At 44.3% G+C, this 12,622-nt stretch overlaps 1 protein-coding gene across 1 annotated transcript in view; it reads right to left on the reverse strand.

The window, feature by feature from the left end:
• Window positions 1-339: 339 nt before the first annotated feature.
• Window positions 340-12,622, reverse strand: part of ADAM12 (ADAM metallopeptidase domain 12) — a gene marked incomplete at both ends in the record, with an annotated part of 329,128 nt that continues 316,845 nt past the window's right edge. The window contains 2 exons of the mRNA XM_080694881.1: window positions 340-400; window positions 2,858-2,988. Of these exons, the coding sequence (XP_080551007.1) occupies window positions 340-400; window positions 2,858-2,988 (192 nt within the window). The remainder of the gene's footprint in view (window positions 401-2,857; window positions 2,989-12,622) is intronic.

Consider the following 12,622-nt stretch of genomic DNA (forward strand, 5'->3'; position numbering starts at 1 on the left):
TCCCACCAAGCAGGATATTTCAAGTTCACCAAAATATTAAAAGCACAATAAGCCTCCCTTCCATATAGAAAACTCAGTGGTGTTAAGATGCCTACCACAGCGCACGGCGCCAGAATAAGCATTCCGCATAAATTAATAATTTACAAGTACCTGAGCAAGTATACAGAGCACCATAGCACAGCACCAACGGCAGTAGCTCAAAGTTCTCCAAATAAGGGTGTTTTCAACATTTAAAAAAAAAATTTCTAAAAGTTGGTACAAAAAAAAAAATCACTCCGACTGGAGTTGGAAGATAGTGCAAACTTCTGTCTTCACCGTTGCAAGAAGGCATTGGCTCTTTCACTTTACGTAGGCGGTGCGGGTGGTTCTGGGCACTTGGTGTGGGTATTGAGGAGCAGGTCTGAGGAGCAAGAAAAGAAGAGAAAACTGTAGCCATAGGTCTTGAGGGCAATTTGTGTGGACGTAGAAATCCGGGGCAGAAGTCTCTCCCTACACTCTGACAGGTTTCTTAGGTCGGTCCGGTCGCACTGGCCCTCACATGGGGAACTGGAGACCATGCTGGCTTTGGGCAGGAGATGCAGACCACGGCAGGGACCCTGCCCAGGGCTGTAGAATTTCAGAGGCTGATGACAGACCCATCAGAGGAGCCCTCTCCCGAGCCACACCTCCCAGCCGCAAGTTGATTTCTCAAACAGCACCATCCAGCAGAAGAGAATGTGAGCTGCTTAGGTACCTGTACATTTTCTAGTAGCCACATGAAAAAAGTGGAAATAGGTGGGATTAGTTTTAAGTAATTAATTTAACCCAATATATCTACAGTATTATCAACACATGACACCAATATTAAAATTGAGAGAATGGACATTGGGGGGTACTAAGTCTTCAAAATCCAGCATGTATTTATATTCATAGTATATATATATAATTTTTTTTTTTACAGGATGAGACCCAAATCAGCCTGCTCTGCTGTCAAGAACTGGCAGAGACAGGCCAGTCCACTGCCTGAGGGCATTTAAGAGACAAATCTTATCTTCACCATGTCCTTGAATGTAATTTTTTCCCTTTCTTAATACAGAACAAAGAAGTAACTTTAAGATCAACATACAAACCACAGTGAAATAATTAGGATGCTAGGCAGTCTTTTTTTTCTGTATTTCTGCAGTCTGGAATTAAACAACTTTCTGACCTGCTTTGACCAGCGTTATCTCTGAGATTTATTAGGAAGCTCTTTCTTTCATGGGCCAAACATTCTTCCCGAGAGCTGTAATGAAATCACTAAAGTGTGCGTTCCCTTTCAGAGATAAGAACTGCTGAGCACAGGGCCTGGCCAGCACGGTCGGCACCTTTGGTTCTTTTGAGCTCATAAAGTGAGCATCCTGCCAGCGGGGCCTATGAGTCAGAAGAGAGCTTTGGCTGAGGGCTGAACACTCTTGTGTGCCCGCCAGTGCCTAACGGCCTTGCAGGGGAGGAGAGCCTGATCAGCGGTGTTTGCTAATTCCCGTGGTGTAAACACTCCCACCTCAGCTGACTACAAGCTAGCACTGGGGCATCACTAAGTGTGGAAGAGAGTACTGAGCTGTCACTCTGATGTTCTCACTCCACCCCACAGAAATGAGAGATGCATGGCACATAATTAGAGCAAAAAGTGGTAAACAAAAAACAGAAGGGGAGGTTGGGCTGGGGATGTAGCTCAGTGGTAGAGTACTTGCCTAGCATTTACAAAGCCCCGGGTTCTTTCGCCAGCACCGCACACAAAAAAATAAAATAAAAACAAATAGCCAGACCTGGTGGCACATGCTTATAGTCCCAGCATTTGGGAGGCTGAAACAGGAGGATCGTGGTTCAAGGACAGCCTCAGCTACTTAGGGAGGCCCTTTGCAGCTCAGAGAGATGAGACCTGTTTCAAAATAAAGAATAAAAAATAGGGCTGGGGGTGTAGCTCGGAGGTAGAATGCCCTGGGTTCCATCCCCAGACCCACAAAAAACAAAAAGCAAAAACACTGCCCACTATTTTAAACATTTCCATTATAATGGAATTAGAAAGAAATTGGAAGTGATGATTTAAACCTATTTCCTTAGTTTTTCATCTAATTTACAGTAAGTTTAATTTTTTTATAGTACTAGGGATAAAACTCAGGGATGAGCTACACCCCAAGTTTTATTTTTTAGTTTAAAACAGGGCTGGACTGAGTTGCTGCAGCTGACCTTGAACCTGTGATCCTCCTGTCTCAGACTCCCAACTACACCTGGCAATTCTATATAATTAAATCCTTAACACTGGCTAGGTTTAACACCTAGCTTGCGAAATTCCTGGAACTACCCTTACCAACCGGCATGAGCCCTGCTTTAACTTACCCCTGTGAGCAGGACTCTCCCCTCCCACTTGCTCCTGCTAGAGGCAAGCCATTGCTACCCGGCAGCCCTCCTGCCTTCCCTCTCAACTCCGCCCTTGTTTTACCCATGACCCTCCAACACGGCCCAATGTCTCTGGACCCCAGGGACCAGGCAGAATTGATCCTGGTGAGATTTTTGGAGCTGAGCATACTGCCTTCCTGTTACCACTGCTATTCTTCTTAGTGCCTTTGGGAGGTGAGGCCGGGCCCCTCCCAGCAGCCACAGCTGTCCTGGGCACGCTACCAGTTCTCCTGCAGTGTCCTTTTAGGTACACCGGGCCGTCCTCAGAGCTCTGGCCATCCTGTAATTGTGGCTCCTGCTGACGGCCACCTGGTGGTTTTCCTCTCCATTTCTGACCATTCGCAGTTGTGGGCGTGAAGGAAGCATGGCCTTGGCCTCCATACCCAGTCCCTGCTTGACTGGTTCGGCCGCCCACCACCCTTTGAGGGAGCAAGGGACCCACCTGTTGGGTGCTGGGCGGGCTGCGGGCTCCCGCTGCCCTGGGGTTCTTGCTGAGGTGCTGGTGACCCGGGTCGTCCTGCTCAGAGGGTCCGCGGGCAGAGGCTTCTGAGGAGGGTTTGGCTTACGGGTTCCCTGCAATAAATGAGATGTGTGTGATCTCTCAGCTCTGTGACCAGATGTCGACCTCAGGGGACCATCGGTGTCACCCGAGAAGCCGGTTGGAGGGTCACTGCTGCCCTGCGCATCTCATTTGCTGAATATAACCTTTTCACCCTCCAAGGCTGGGGGAACGTGGCCTGTGGCCTGTTAGCCTTCTTGTCCAAGTTTTCTCTAACATCTTAGAGTTGCATGGTCACTGACACTCAAACACGAGTGGGTGTTCATAGGCCTCGGGGTACAGGTGGCGTTGGGGTTCTCTGCCAGTGCCACCTCGGGACATAAACGTCCTTGTGCCTGCAGGTGGCTTTTCAATTTATAAAGCGCCCAAAGGCGAAGCGGGAGGAAATCTTTGAAACATCACACATATTTCTTCATTTCTGTAGAATCACGTGACAGGACTGGTTCCGCTGTGGACAGAGTGGCCAAGGACGACACCCTTCATCCAGGGTGTCACAGATGACGCACAGGGCCAGGCTTCCAAAGGCAGGTCTTTGTGCTCACTGCAAGGTCAAGTCCTTTCACTCAAGTGCTTTCTATAATTAGCTTTAAAATCCCAACATGGAGGTATAAGGGACAGGAAAGCTTTAGGAGGAAGTAAGGGACGTTTGCCATTAGTTGGGCCAGCCAGGGAGTCGCCCAGAGGTGGGAGAGCATGCGCCGGGGAGTCCTTGTCCAAACACCAATGCTCTGGGACTTGGGGGAGTCACCCGACCTCTCTCTGAATCTCAATTTCTGTCTCTAGAAAATGGGGAGACATAGACCTTTCTCATAGCATTGTTATGAGGATTAAATAAGGCATAGCAAGCTCTTGGCACATAGATAGCAATTATTTGTAATATCAGCATTCTCTCCTGCCACGAATTGTGAAATGCTGCAGAAAAGCACCAGAAGCAGTACAACAGCAAAAGCCCAAGCTCCCTCCTTTCCCGGGGCCTCTTCCTTGGCTACCCACGGGAGAGGGTGAGTCACGAAGCGGTCCACACAACTCTCCTCTGGGGCCCAGACGAGTCTGGGCCTTGGATCCTGGAAGCACTCACAGTTATACAGGGTCTGTAGGAAATGGTGCTGGAACTCCAAGGAGACAGAACATCCTAGTAATTACATGATCTAATGCACGGCCATAGCCAAGTGCAGTGGGATGCGCCCATGGTCCCAGCTTCTCAGGAGGGTGACAGGGAGTTCAAGACCAGTCTGAGCTACATAGGAAGACTCTGTGTCATAAAAATCTGGAAAATAATACGTCCCAGGACTTAGAATTCTCCCATCCAGGAACACTAAAAAATGACTTAAAAGTTGGTGAGAAGATGGAGGATTAGAGGTAATCGGTACTAACTCATTGCTCCGTGAAACTAAACTGAAGCGGCCAGTGTGCGGTGCACGCTGAGGGGGAGGCCACAGGGAGGTGCTGAAGAGCGGCTGTGGAGAGCCAGCACCAGGTGAAACCCAGAAAGGCTGACTCTGGAGTCATAAATAGAGAACAACAAAACTGGGCACTTGGCAGCTTGAAAGGGGAGGGGGAGCATCCCTTCAGTTGGCTGAAAAGAGTCTACTTTCATTAATATTTAACCTTTTATCACAATCTATAATACAGCCCTGTTCAAACTTCGGCAGATGCATCAAACTTAATGAAAAGGACACAAAAGCCCCGGGCTGATGACCCCGTCCCGAGTAGGCACAGAGGGGGCGGGGTCCTGAAGATCCATTACCAGAGACCCGCCCCCTTAGCAACAACAAAGAGAAACAACACAACTATTGTGGCTACTCTGTCCACAAAGGGGCCCTAGCTCAGGTCACCCCAAGCCCTCTCGGGCCACAGTGATGGTAGATATGGAGGGGAAATCACAGAACATACACCTCCACGCTCCACTCCCAGACCATTCCTGCCTGAACTAGCAGTGGGACCCCACTCATGTAAGTCCTCGAGAGAACCCAGTACACAGCAGTCAAAGCCCACCCAGCACAGCCCAAGAAGCCAAGGGAAACTACGACGTGAGCCCACTTGGAATTAAACTTGGCTTTATACAACAAACCAGCACTCAGGGCCACTCCAGGAAAACTGCTTGTCAACAAGAGCCTCACGCCAGCCCGGGCAACTAGTGAGACCCTGTCTTGATCCTGAATGAATGAATGAATGAATGAGTGTGTGAATAAGGAAGTAAACAGTGCTCACTGCTTGGCTTCCTGTCTTTCTTCCTGGACTCTTGTGTTCTGGATTCCTATCTTGCTCTGTGGTTCCTTCTTCCCTCTCTGGCTTCCTGCTTGCTCTCCAACTGACTGAAAACTGACTGACGGACTCTCTCGCTCTCTTCCTCTGTTTCTCTCTCTCTGGCTTCCTGTTTCTCTATCCATTTTCCTAGATTACTCAGTGATTTCCTGTTTTGTTCTCTTGTTTCCTGCTTTCCTCTCAGGATTTCTGTTTGGCTACATGGTTTTCTTCTTCCCTCTCTGGATTCCAGTTTTACTTTCTATCTTTCTATCATGTTCTCTGGCTTCCTGCTTTGCTAGATGGTTTCCTTCTTCCCTCTCTGGCTTCCTGACTTCCTCTCTGACTTCTGCGTTCCTCTCTGGCTTCCTGTATCACTCTCACTCTCTGGCTTCCTGTCTCCCTTTCTGGCTTCCTGTTTTTCTCTGTGGTTTCCTTCTTCTCTCTCTGGCTTCCATCTTGCTCCTTGGATTCCCAACTCCCTATTTTTTTAGATCATTCTCCAGCTTCCTTCTTGTTCTCTTGCTTCATTTGTTCCCCCCAGGCTTCCCGCCTCCCTCTCTGGTATTCTGTCTCCACATCTTGCATCCTGGCTTCCTGTCTCCCTCTTTGGTTTCCTGTTTGTTCTTTGGCTTCCTGTCTTCCTCTCTGGCTTCCTGTCTCCCTTTCTGTCTTCCGGTCTTCCTCTCTGGCTTCCTGTTTCTCTCCCTAGATACCTATGTTTTCCTGGATCACTCAATAGCTTCCTGTTTTATTCTCTTGCTTTCCATCTTTATGTGTTGCTCTCTGGCTCCCTGCTTTACTGTGTAGTTTCCTTTTTCCTTGCATCCTGGTTTCCTGTCTCCCTCTCTGGCTTCCTGCTTGTTCTCTGTTTTCTTATCTATTTCCCCAGGTCACCAATGGGTTTCTGTCTTCTCTTGCTTCCTGGCTCTCTCCCTGGCTTCCTGTTTCACTATGTAGTTTCCCCCTCTTTCCTCTGGCTTTGGTTTTACTCTGGGGCATCTTGGCTCACTCTCTGGCTTAGTTTCACTCTGTGGCTTTCCTCTTCTCTCTCTGGCATTCTCTCTCCCTCTTACTTCCTATCTTAATCTGTGGCTTCTGTTTCCCTTTGTGGCTTCTTGTCTCCCCTGTGGCTTCCCATTTTGCTATCTAGTTTTTGGCTTTTTCTCTGGCTTCCTGTCTGTTTTTCCAGATCATGCAGAGGCTTCCTATCTTCCTGTCTTGCTGCCTTGTTCTCTGAATTCCCACTTCACTGTGTGCTTTCCCTCTCCCCTCTCTGGCTTCCAGTTTTGCTTTCTGGCTTCCTGGCGCTCTCTCTCTCTTCTCTCTCCCTTCTCTCTCTCTTCTCTCTCTTCTCTCTCTCTTCTCTCTCTCTTCTCTCTCTCTCTCTCTCTCTCTCTCTCTCTCTCTCTCTCTCTCTCTCTCTCTCTCTCTCTCTCTCTTCTTGTCTCCCTCTCCTGCTTTCTTTCTCCCTTTCTGGCTTCTTGTCTTGCTGTGTGATTTTCCTCTCCCCTCTTTGGCTTTCATTTTTGCTCTCTGTCTTTCTGCTCATGGTGTGGTTTTCCTCTTCCCTCTCTGGCTTCCTGTTTTACTCTACAGTTTCCCTTTTCTCTCTCTGGCTTCACATATCCCTCTTTGTTTTCCTACATTACTCTCCAGCTTCCTGTCTCATCCTCTGGTTTCCTTTGTTTCTCTCAGGCTTCCTGTCTCTTCCTATCCAGGCTTGCTCCTTTTGCTTCCTGTCTTGCTCTCTGGCTTCCTTTCTCTCCCCTGGCTTCCTGTTTCACTGCATAGTTTCCTTCTCTGATTTCTGGTTTTGCTTTCTGGACTCCTATCTTGTTTCCTGGCTTCATGCTTGCTCCCTTTCTTCCTGTCTCTCTTTCCATTTCTGGCTTCCTGTTTCATTTTTTATTTTTCTCTTCCCTCTCTGGATTCCTGCATTCATATTCTCCCTCTCCCCTCTCCCCTCTCCCCTCCCCCTCCCCTCTTCTCTCTTCTCTCTTCTCTCTCTCTCTCTCTCTCTCTCTCTCTCTCTCTCTCTCTCTCTCTCTCTCTGTCTCCCTTTCTGTTTTTCTGGATCAATCTTCAGCTTCCTATTTCATCCTCCTGATTCTTTTCTTTCTCTCATGTTTCCTTTCTTCCTCTTGGGTTTCCTGTTTCCCTTTCTGGCTTCCTGTTTTACTCTCCAGAATCCTGCCTACTCTCTGTCAGTTTTCCTGGATCACTCCTCAATAGCTTTCTATTTGCTGTGTTGTTTCCTGTCCTCATCTCTGGATCTTCATTTTACTCTGTGGTTTTCTTCTTCCCCCTCTGGCTTCCTGTCTTCCTCTCTGGCTCCTTGATTTACTCAGCAGTTTCCCTCTTCCCTCTCTGGGACTGACTCTCTCTCTCTCTCTCTCTCTCTCTCTCTCTCTCTCTCTCTCTCTGTGTGTGTGTGTGTGTGTGTGTGTGTGTGTGTGTGTGTTTTCCTGGATCCATCTCCAGCTCTCTGTCTTATCTTGCTCCCTTTGTTTATCTCAGGCTTCCAGTCTCCCTCTCTGGGATTCTGTCTTGATTTCTTACTTCCTGTTTGCTCTCTTGCTTCCTTGATCTTTCTCTGGCTTCCTTTGTCACTGTGTGGTTTATTTCTTCTATCTCTCACTTCTGGTTTTGCTTGATTACTTCCTGTCTCTTTTTCTGGCTTCCTGTTTCATTCTGTGATTTTCCTTTTCCCTCTCTAGCTTCTTGCTTGCTCTCTGGCTTCCTGTCTTCCTCTAAACACCAACCAACCAACCAACCAACCAACCAACCAACCAACCAAAAGCACAACAAGCAAGCAAACAAACAAACAAACAAACAAACAAACAAAAAACCACCACCACAACAACAACAAACATAAAAGGGCCAGGGGTATAGCTCAGATATAGAATGCCCCAGTATTGAAAAAAAAATTCCTCATATAATATTGGGAGAGATATACATCCTCAAAGATATGCAAATTTCAACATAGAAACAAACAAACACATATACACACACACATACAACCAAGGAAATATGACTCTTCAAAATTTTATTATTCCCCAGGAACTAAATCCACAGATTATTGAAGTGGATGAAATAAAGAATTTTTTTAAAGTGATGGTTAAAATTATCCATGAATTCAGAGGAGATCAGGCACATTCAGGGTGGTATGGCCATAGACATGACCCATGAATTCAAAGAAAATAAAAACAAACAGCTGAACGAATTGAGAAAGACAACTCAGAATGTGCCGGTATTGGGACAGGGCTTCAAGATGCACTAATACGCTGGTTTGGGGAAATGGCTTCAAAAATAACTTTGTATTAGAAAGCCAGAGCTTGGAGACAGGACAGGCACCAGACAGGGAAGGGACCCTGCAGAATTCCAGGCCCAAAGGGCGATTAGCAAGAAAATAGAGGAAGCACAGGGTCTTTTACATTTCTAAGACAAGCAAACTTCCCCAAGGATGTGGGGGGATGCCATTAGCCTTCAAGAGACCCTGGACTCTGAAAATCAATGAACACATTTAGGGGTGTAACAAAAGCTTGGGGTCTGTACTGGAGACAGGGAAGGAATCCCCACATCAAAAGACCTGCCCCAGAAGGGGTCTAGGTCAGGTCAGAAGACTATTGGTATACAAATGGTCTGTATCCCAAAGCCTTTGATGACTTCTTTTCTAGTCATCCCACTATGTCACCCTCTAAGACGGAATGCTTTAAGTTCTGTCCTATCTGTCCATCTCTGTAATAATAAAATTGCTTAAGCTTACAGAGTTTGGGCTATTCTTTTCTACAAATAGCTCAGAACTAGAACCCGTGGCTACATCTCACTGTTACAGTTTGGAGCCCAAAAGGGCTCCTGTAACAGTCCCACCATAACACAGAATATGAAAAGGCAATTTGATAAAGAGATACAGGTTCTGAAAAAGTGTCAAACAGAAAATCTGGAAATAAAAGGCTCAATAACTCAAGTAAAAGACTCAATTTAAGGCCTCACTGTTTACTTTGGCAGTATGTATACTAAAATTGGAATGATTCAGAGATTATCATGGCTCCTGTGCAAGGATGACACCCAAATCCTTGAAGCATTCCCTATTTTGGGTAAATTCCCTAATGTACATGATGTACTTTATAAACACGTCAATAAGCCAAACATGAGAAGGAGGGAGGGGGAGAAAATGGGGTGAGAATCGGGGAGGGGGCTAAATAAGTAATGTGTGCATATATGCCTCTAACATGTTGTACAATAAAAAATTAAAAATAAAGTCTTATCAATAACTATCACATGAAAGAAATAATATGAATGGATGAACAAGCACATTTGGAGAGTAACACAGGAAAAAAGGAAATATATAAGATTTCTAGGACAACTTTGTAAGACCCAACTCATGACTCATTGATTTAGAGAAGGGAGTAGAGCTATAGGCTACTGGCATAGAAAGCCTACTCAATGAAATGGCAAAAATTTCTCCAAACCTCAGAAATGATATGGACACGGTGTCATTTAGAACCCTAAACAGACATGACCAGAAAAGGCCCTCTCTATGACATAAATTGCCAAAAATACAGAAAAAAAATTAAAGCTATAACAAGAGAGGTGCCAACTCACATATAAAAGAAAACCCATCAGAAAAAAGTCAATATCTTAGCAGAAACTTTAAAGGCCAGGAGGGCATAGAATGATATATTTCAATCCTAAAAGAAAATAACTGCCAATCTGGATTACTATATTCAGCAAAGTTATTACTTTAGAATTGGAGGAGAAATAAAGACCTTTTGAGGTAAGCATAAAGCAAACGACTTCATGACCACTAAAACCAGCTTTGAAGAAGATACTCAAAAGACACACCAAGATGAGGAAGCAGGGTGAAGAGCGTAGGAAAGATTAATAAGACTAGAGGAAGAGTTGAGCAGACAAGTAACAGGAAAGAATCAGCTGTGATGACCTCCCCAAATCATCAAACCTCTCAGATAAGTAAGGGAGAAAGAAATGAATACAGAATTCTCAAAGTAATGGAAAAATCCCTAACAAAATAAGAACTAGCACATTACATTTACTGATAACCCTGAATAAAATGACATGAATTCTCCATTTAAAAGATGAAGACTAGTTGACTGGATTAAAACAAGACCCAACAGTTTGTTGTTTGTAAAAAACTCACCTTGCTGGCAAAGCCATGTACAGACTAAAAGTAAAAGGTTGAACTAATGATATTCCAGTCAAATGCAAGCTCTACTCATATCTGACAAAACAGACCTCAGGTCGAAATCAGAAGAGACAAAAAACTCTACCTATTGACAAGGAGAACAATCCATCGAGAAGATATATGAATTGTAAATATATATGCACTGAATACTAGAGAAACCAATTTTATAAAACAAATACTATAGGTCATAAAGGGGAGAGGTAGATCCCAATACAATAAGAGTGGGTGACTTTAATACTCCATTCTCACCAATAGATTTTTCAAATCAAACGAAGAAATCAACGGAGAAACATCAGGGTTAGGATATACTACAGATCAAAAAGACTCAAAAAAAATCTATAAAATATTTCATACAATAGCTACAGAATACATATTCTTTTCACCAGAAAATAGAACTTTCTCCAAAATTGATTACATTTTAGTCCATAAAGCTAATCTTAACAAATATAAAAATAGAACTAATTTCTAGCATCTTATAAGATCATGTGAAATGAAAATTGAAATAAACAGTAAAGAAGCTGCAGATATTACACAAACATATGGAGACTGAACAACACACTTTTTTGTGTGCGGTGCTGGGGATGGAACCCAGAGGCGTTCTACCTCCGGGCTATACTCCCAGACCTATTTTCTATTTTATTTGGAAACGGGGTCTCACTAAATTGCTGAGAGCCTCACTAAGTAGCTGAGGCTGGCTTCAAACCTGTGCGATCCTCCTGTCTCAGGCTCCCAAGTGTGGGGATTACAAGTCTGAGCCACCACGCCTGGCCGAACAACACACTTTTGAATGAGTGGTAGGTCATTGAGGAAATCAGGGGAAAAGTTAATTGAAAACGAAAAAACCTACCAGAACCCATGGGACTCAGAGAGAGCGTTTATAAGAAGGAAATATGTAACTTTAGGCTTTCATTAGAAAAACAGAGATCTCAAGTAAATAAATTAATGATGCATCTCAAGTCTTTAGAAAAGCAAGAAGAAGCCAGGCGTGGTGGCGCACGCGTGTAATTTCAGCATTTGGGAGGCGGAGACAGGAGGATCCGGGTTAGTGGACAGCCTCAGCTACTATTTAGTGAGGCCCTCTGCAACTCAGTGAGACCCTGTTTCAAAATAAAGAATAAAACATAAGACTGGGGGTGTCGTTTGGAGATAGAATGCCCCTGGGTTCACCTCCAGTACCACACACACACACACACACACACACACACACACACACACACACACGCAAAGCAAGAACAAATCAAATAATGAAATAGAGACTAAAAGAAGAATGAAATGAAAAGTTGGTTCTTTGAAAAGATAAAGTTGACAAGCCTTTAGCCAAACTAACCATAAGAAAGAGAAAGGAGACCCAAATTAATAAAATTAGAGATGAAAAGAGGATAATACAACATATACCACTGAAACACAGGGGCTCATTATGGAATGTTAAAGAATTCCTGCAATGAATTATGTTTCTCAAACATTTTATAAAATAGAATGGAAGGAATTTTTCCAAAATCATTCTACAGAGCCAGTATCACCCTGCTACCAAAACCTAATAAAGACAAAACAGAAGAAAGGAAGGAAAGAAGAAAGGAAAGAAAAGGATGGAAGGAAGGAAGGAAAGAAGAAAGGAAAGGAAAGAAGGATGGAAGGAAGGAAGGAAGGAAAGAAGGAAGGAAGGGGGAGATGGAGGGAGGGAGGGAAAGGCAACTATTCTCAGTTTTGGCTAAAATCCTTAATATATTATTACAAATTTAATTTTATTCCAGAGATGCAGTGTTGGCTCAACATATACAAATTAGTAAATGCAATATCCAACATATTTAGAAATACAGGACAAAAACCACATGGCCACCTCAGTAGATAAAGAAAAAGCTGTCAATGTCAACATCTCTTCTTGATTCAAACCCTGAATAGGGTTAGAAGGACAGTATCTTATCAAAAGAAAGGCTACATATGGTAAACAAATTGCCAATAGCATGATGCATGGAGAAAATCATTTCCTCCAAAATAAGGAACAAGACAAGGGTGTCCACTCTCTTGACTCTTATTCAATACACGTATTCAATGTGAGATCTGAAACTGGACCTATTAGAATACATAAGAGAAGTACTTCGTGATCTAAAGGAAGGTAGCAGTTGCCCCAACAGGAATCAGTAGCTCAGGAAACAGCAGTAAGGATTGACAAGTGTTTTTTTTTTTTTTAAATCAAGAAG

This window comes from Muscardinus avellanarius, assembly GCF_963383645.1.
Source record: "Muscardinus avellanarius genome assembly, chromosome: 4".
NCBI classification, from domain to species: domain Eukaryota; kingdom Metazoa; phylum Chordata; class Mammalia; order Rodentia; family Gliridae; genus Muscardinus; species Muscardinus avellanarius.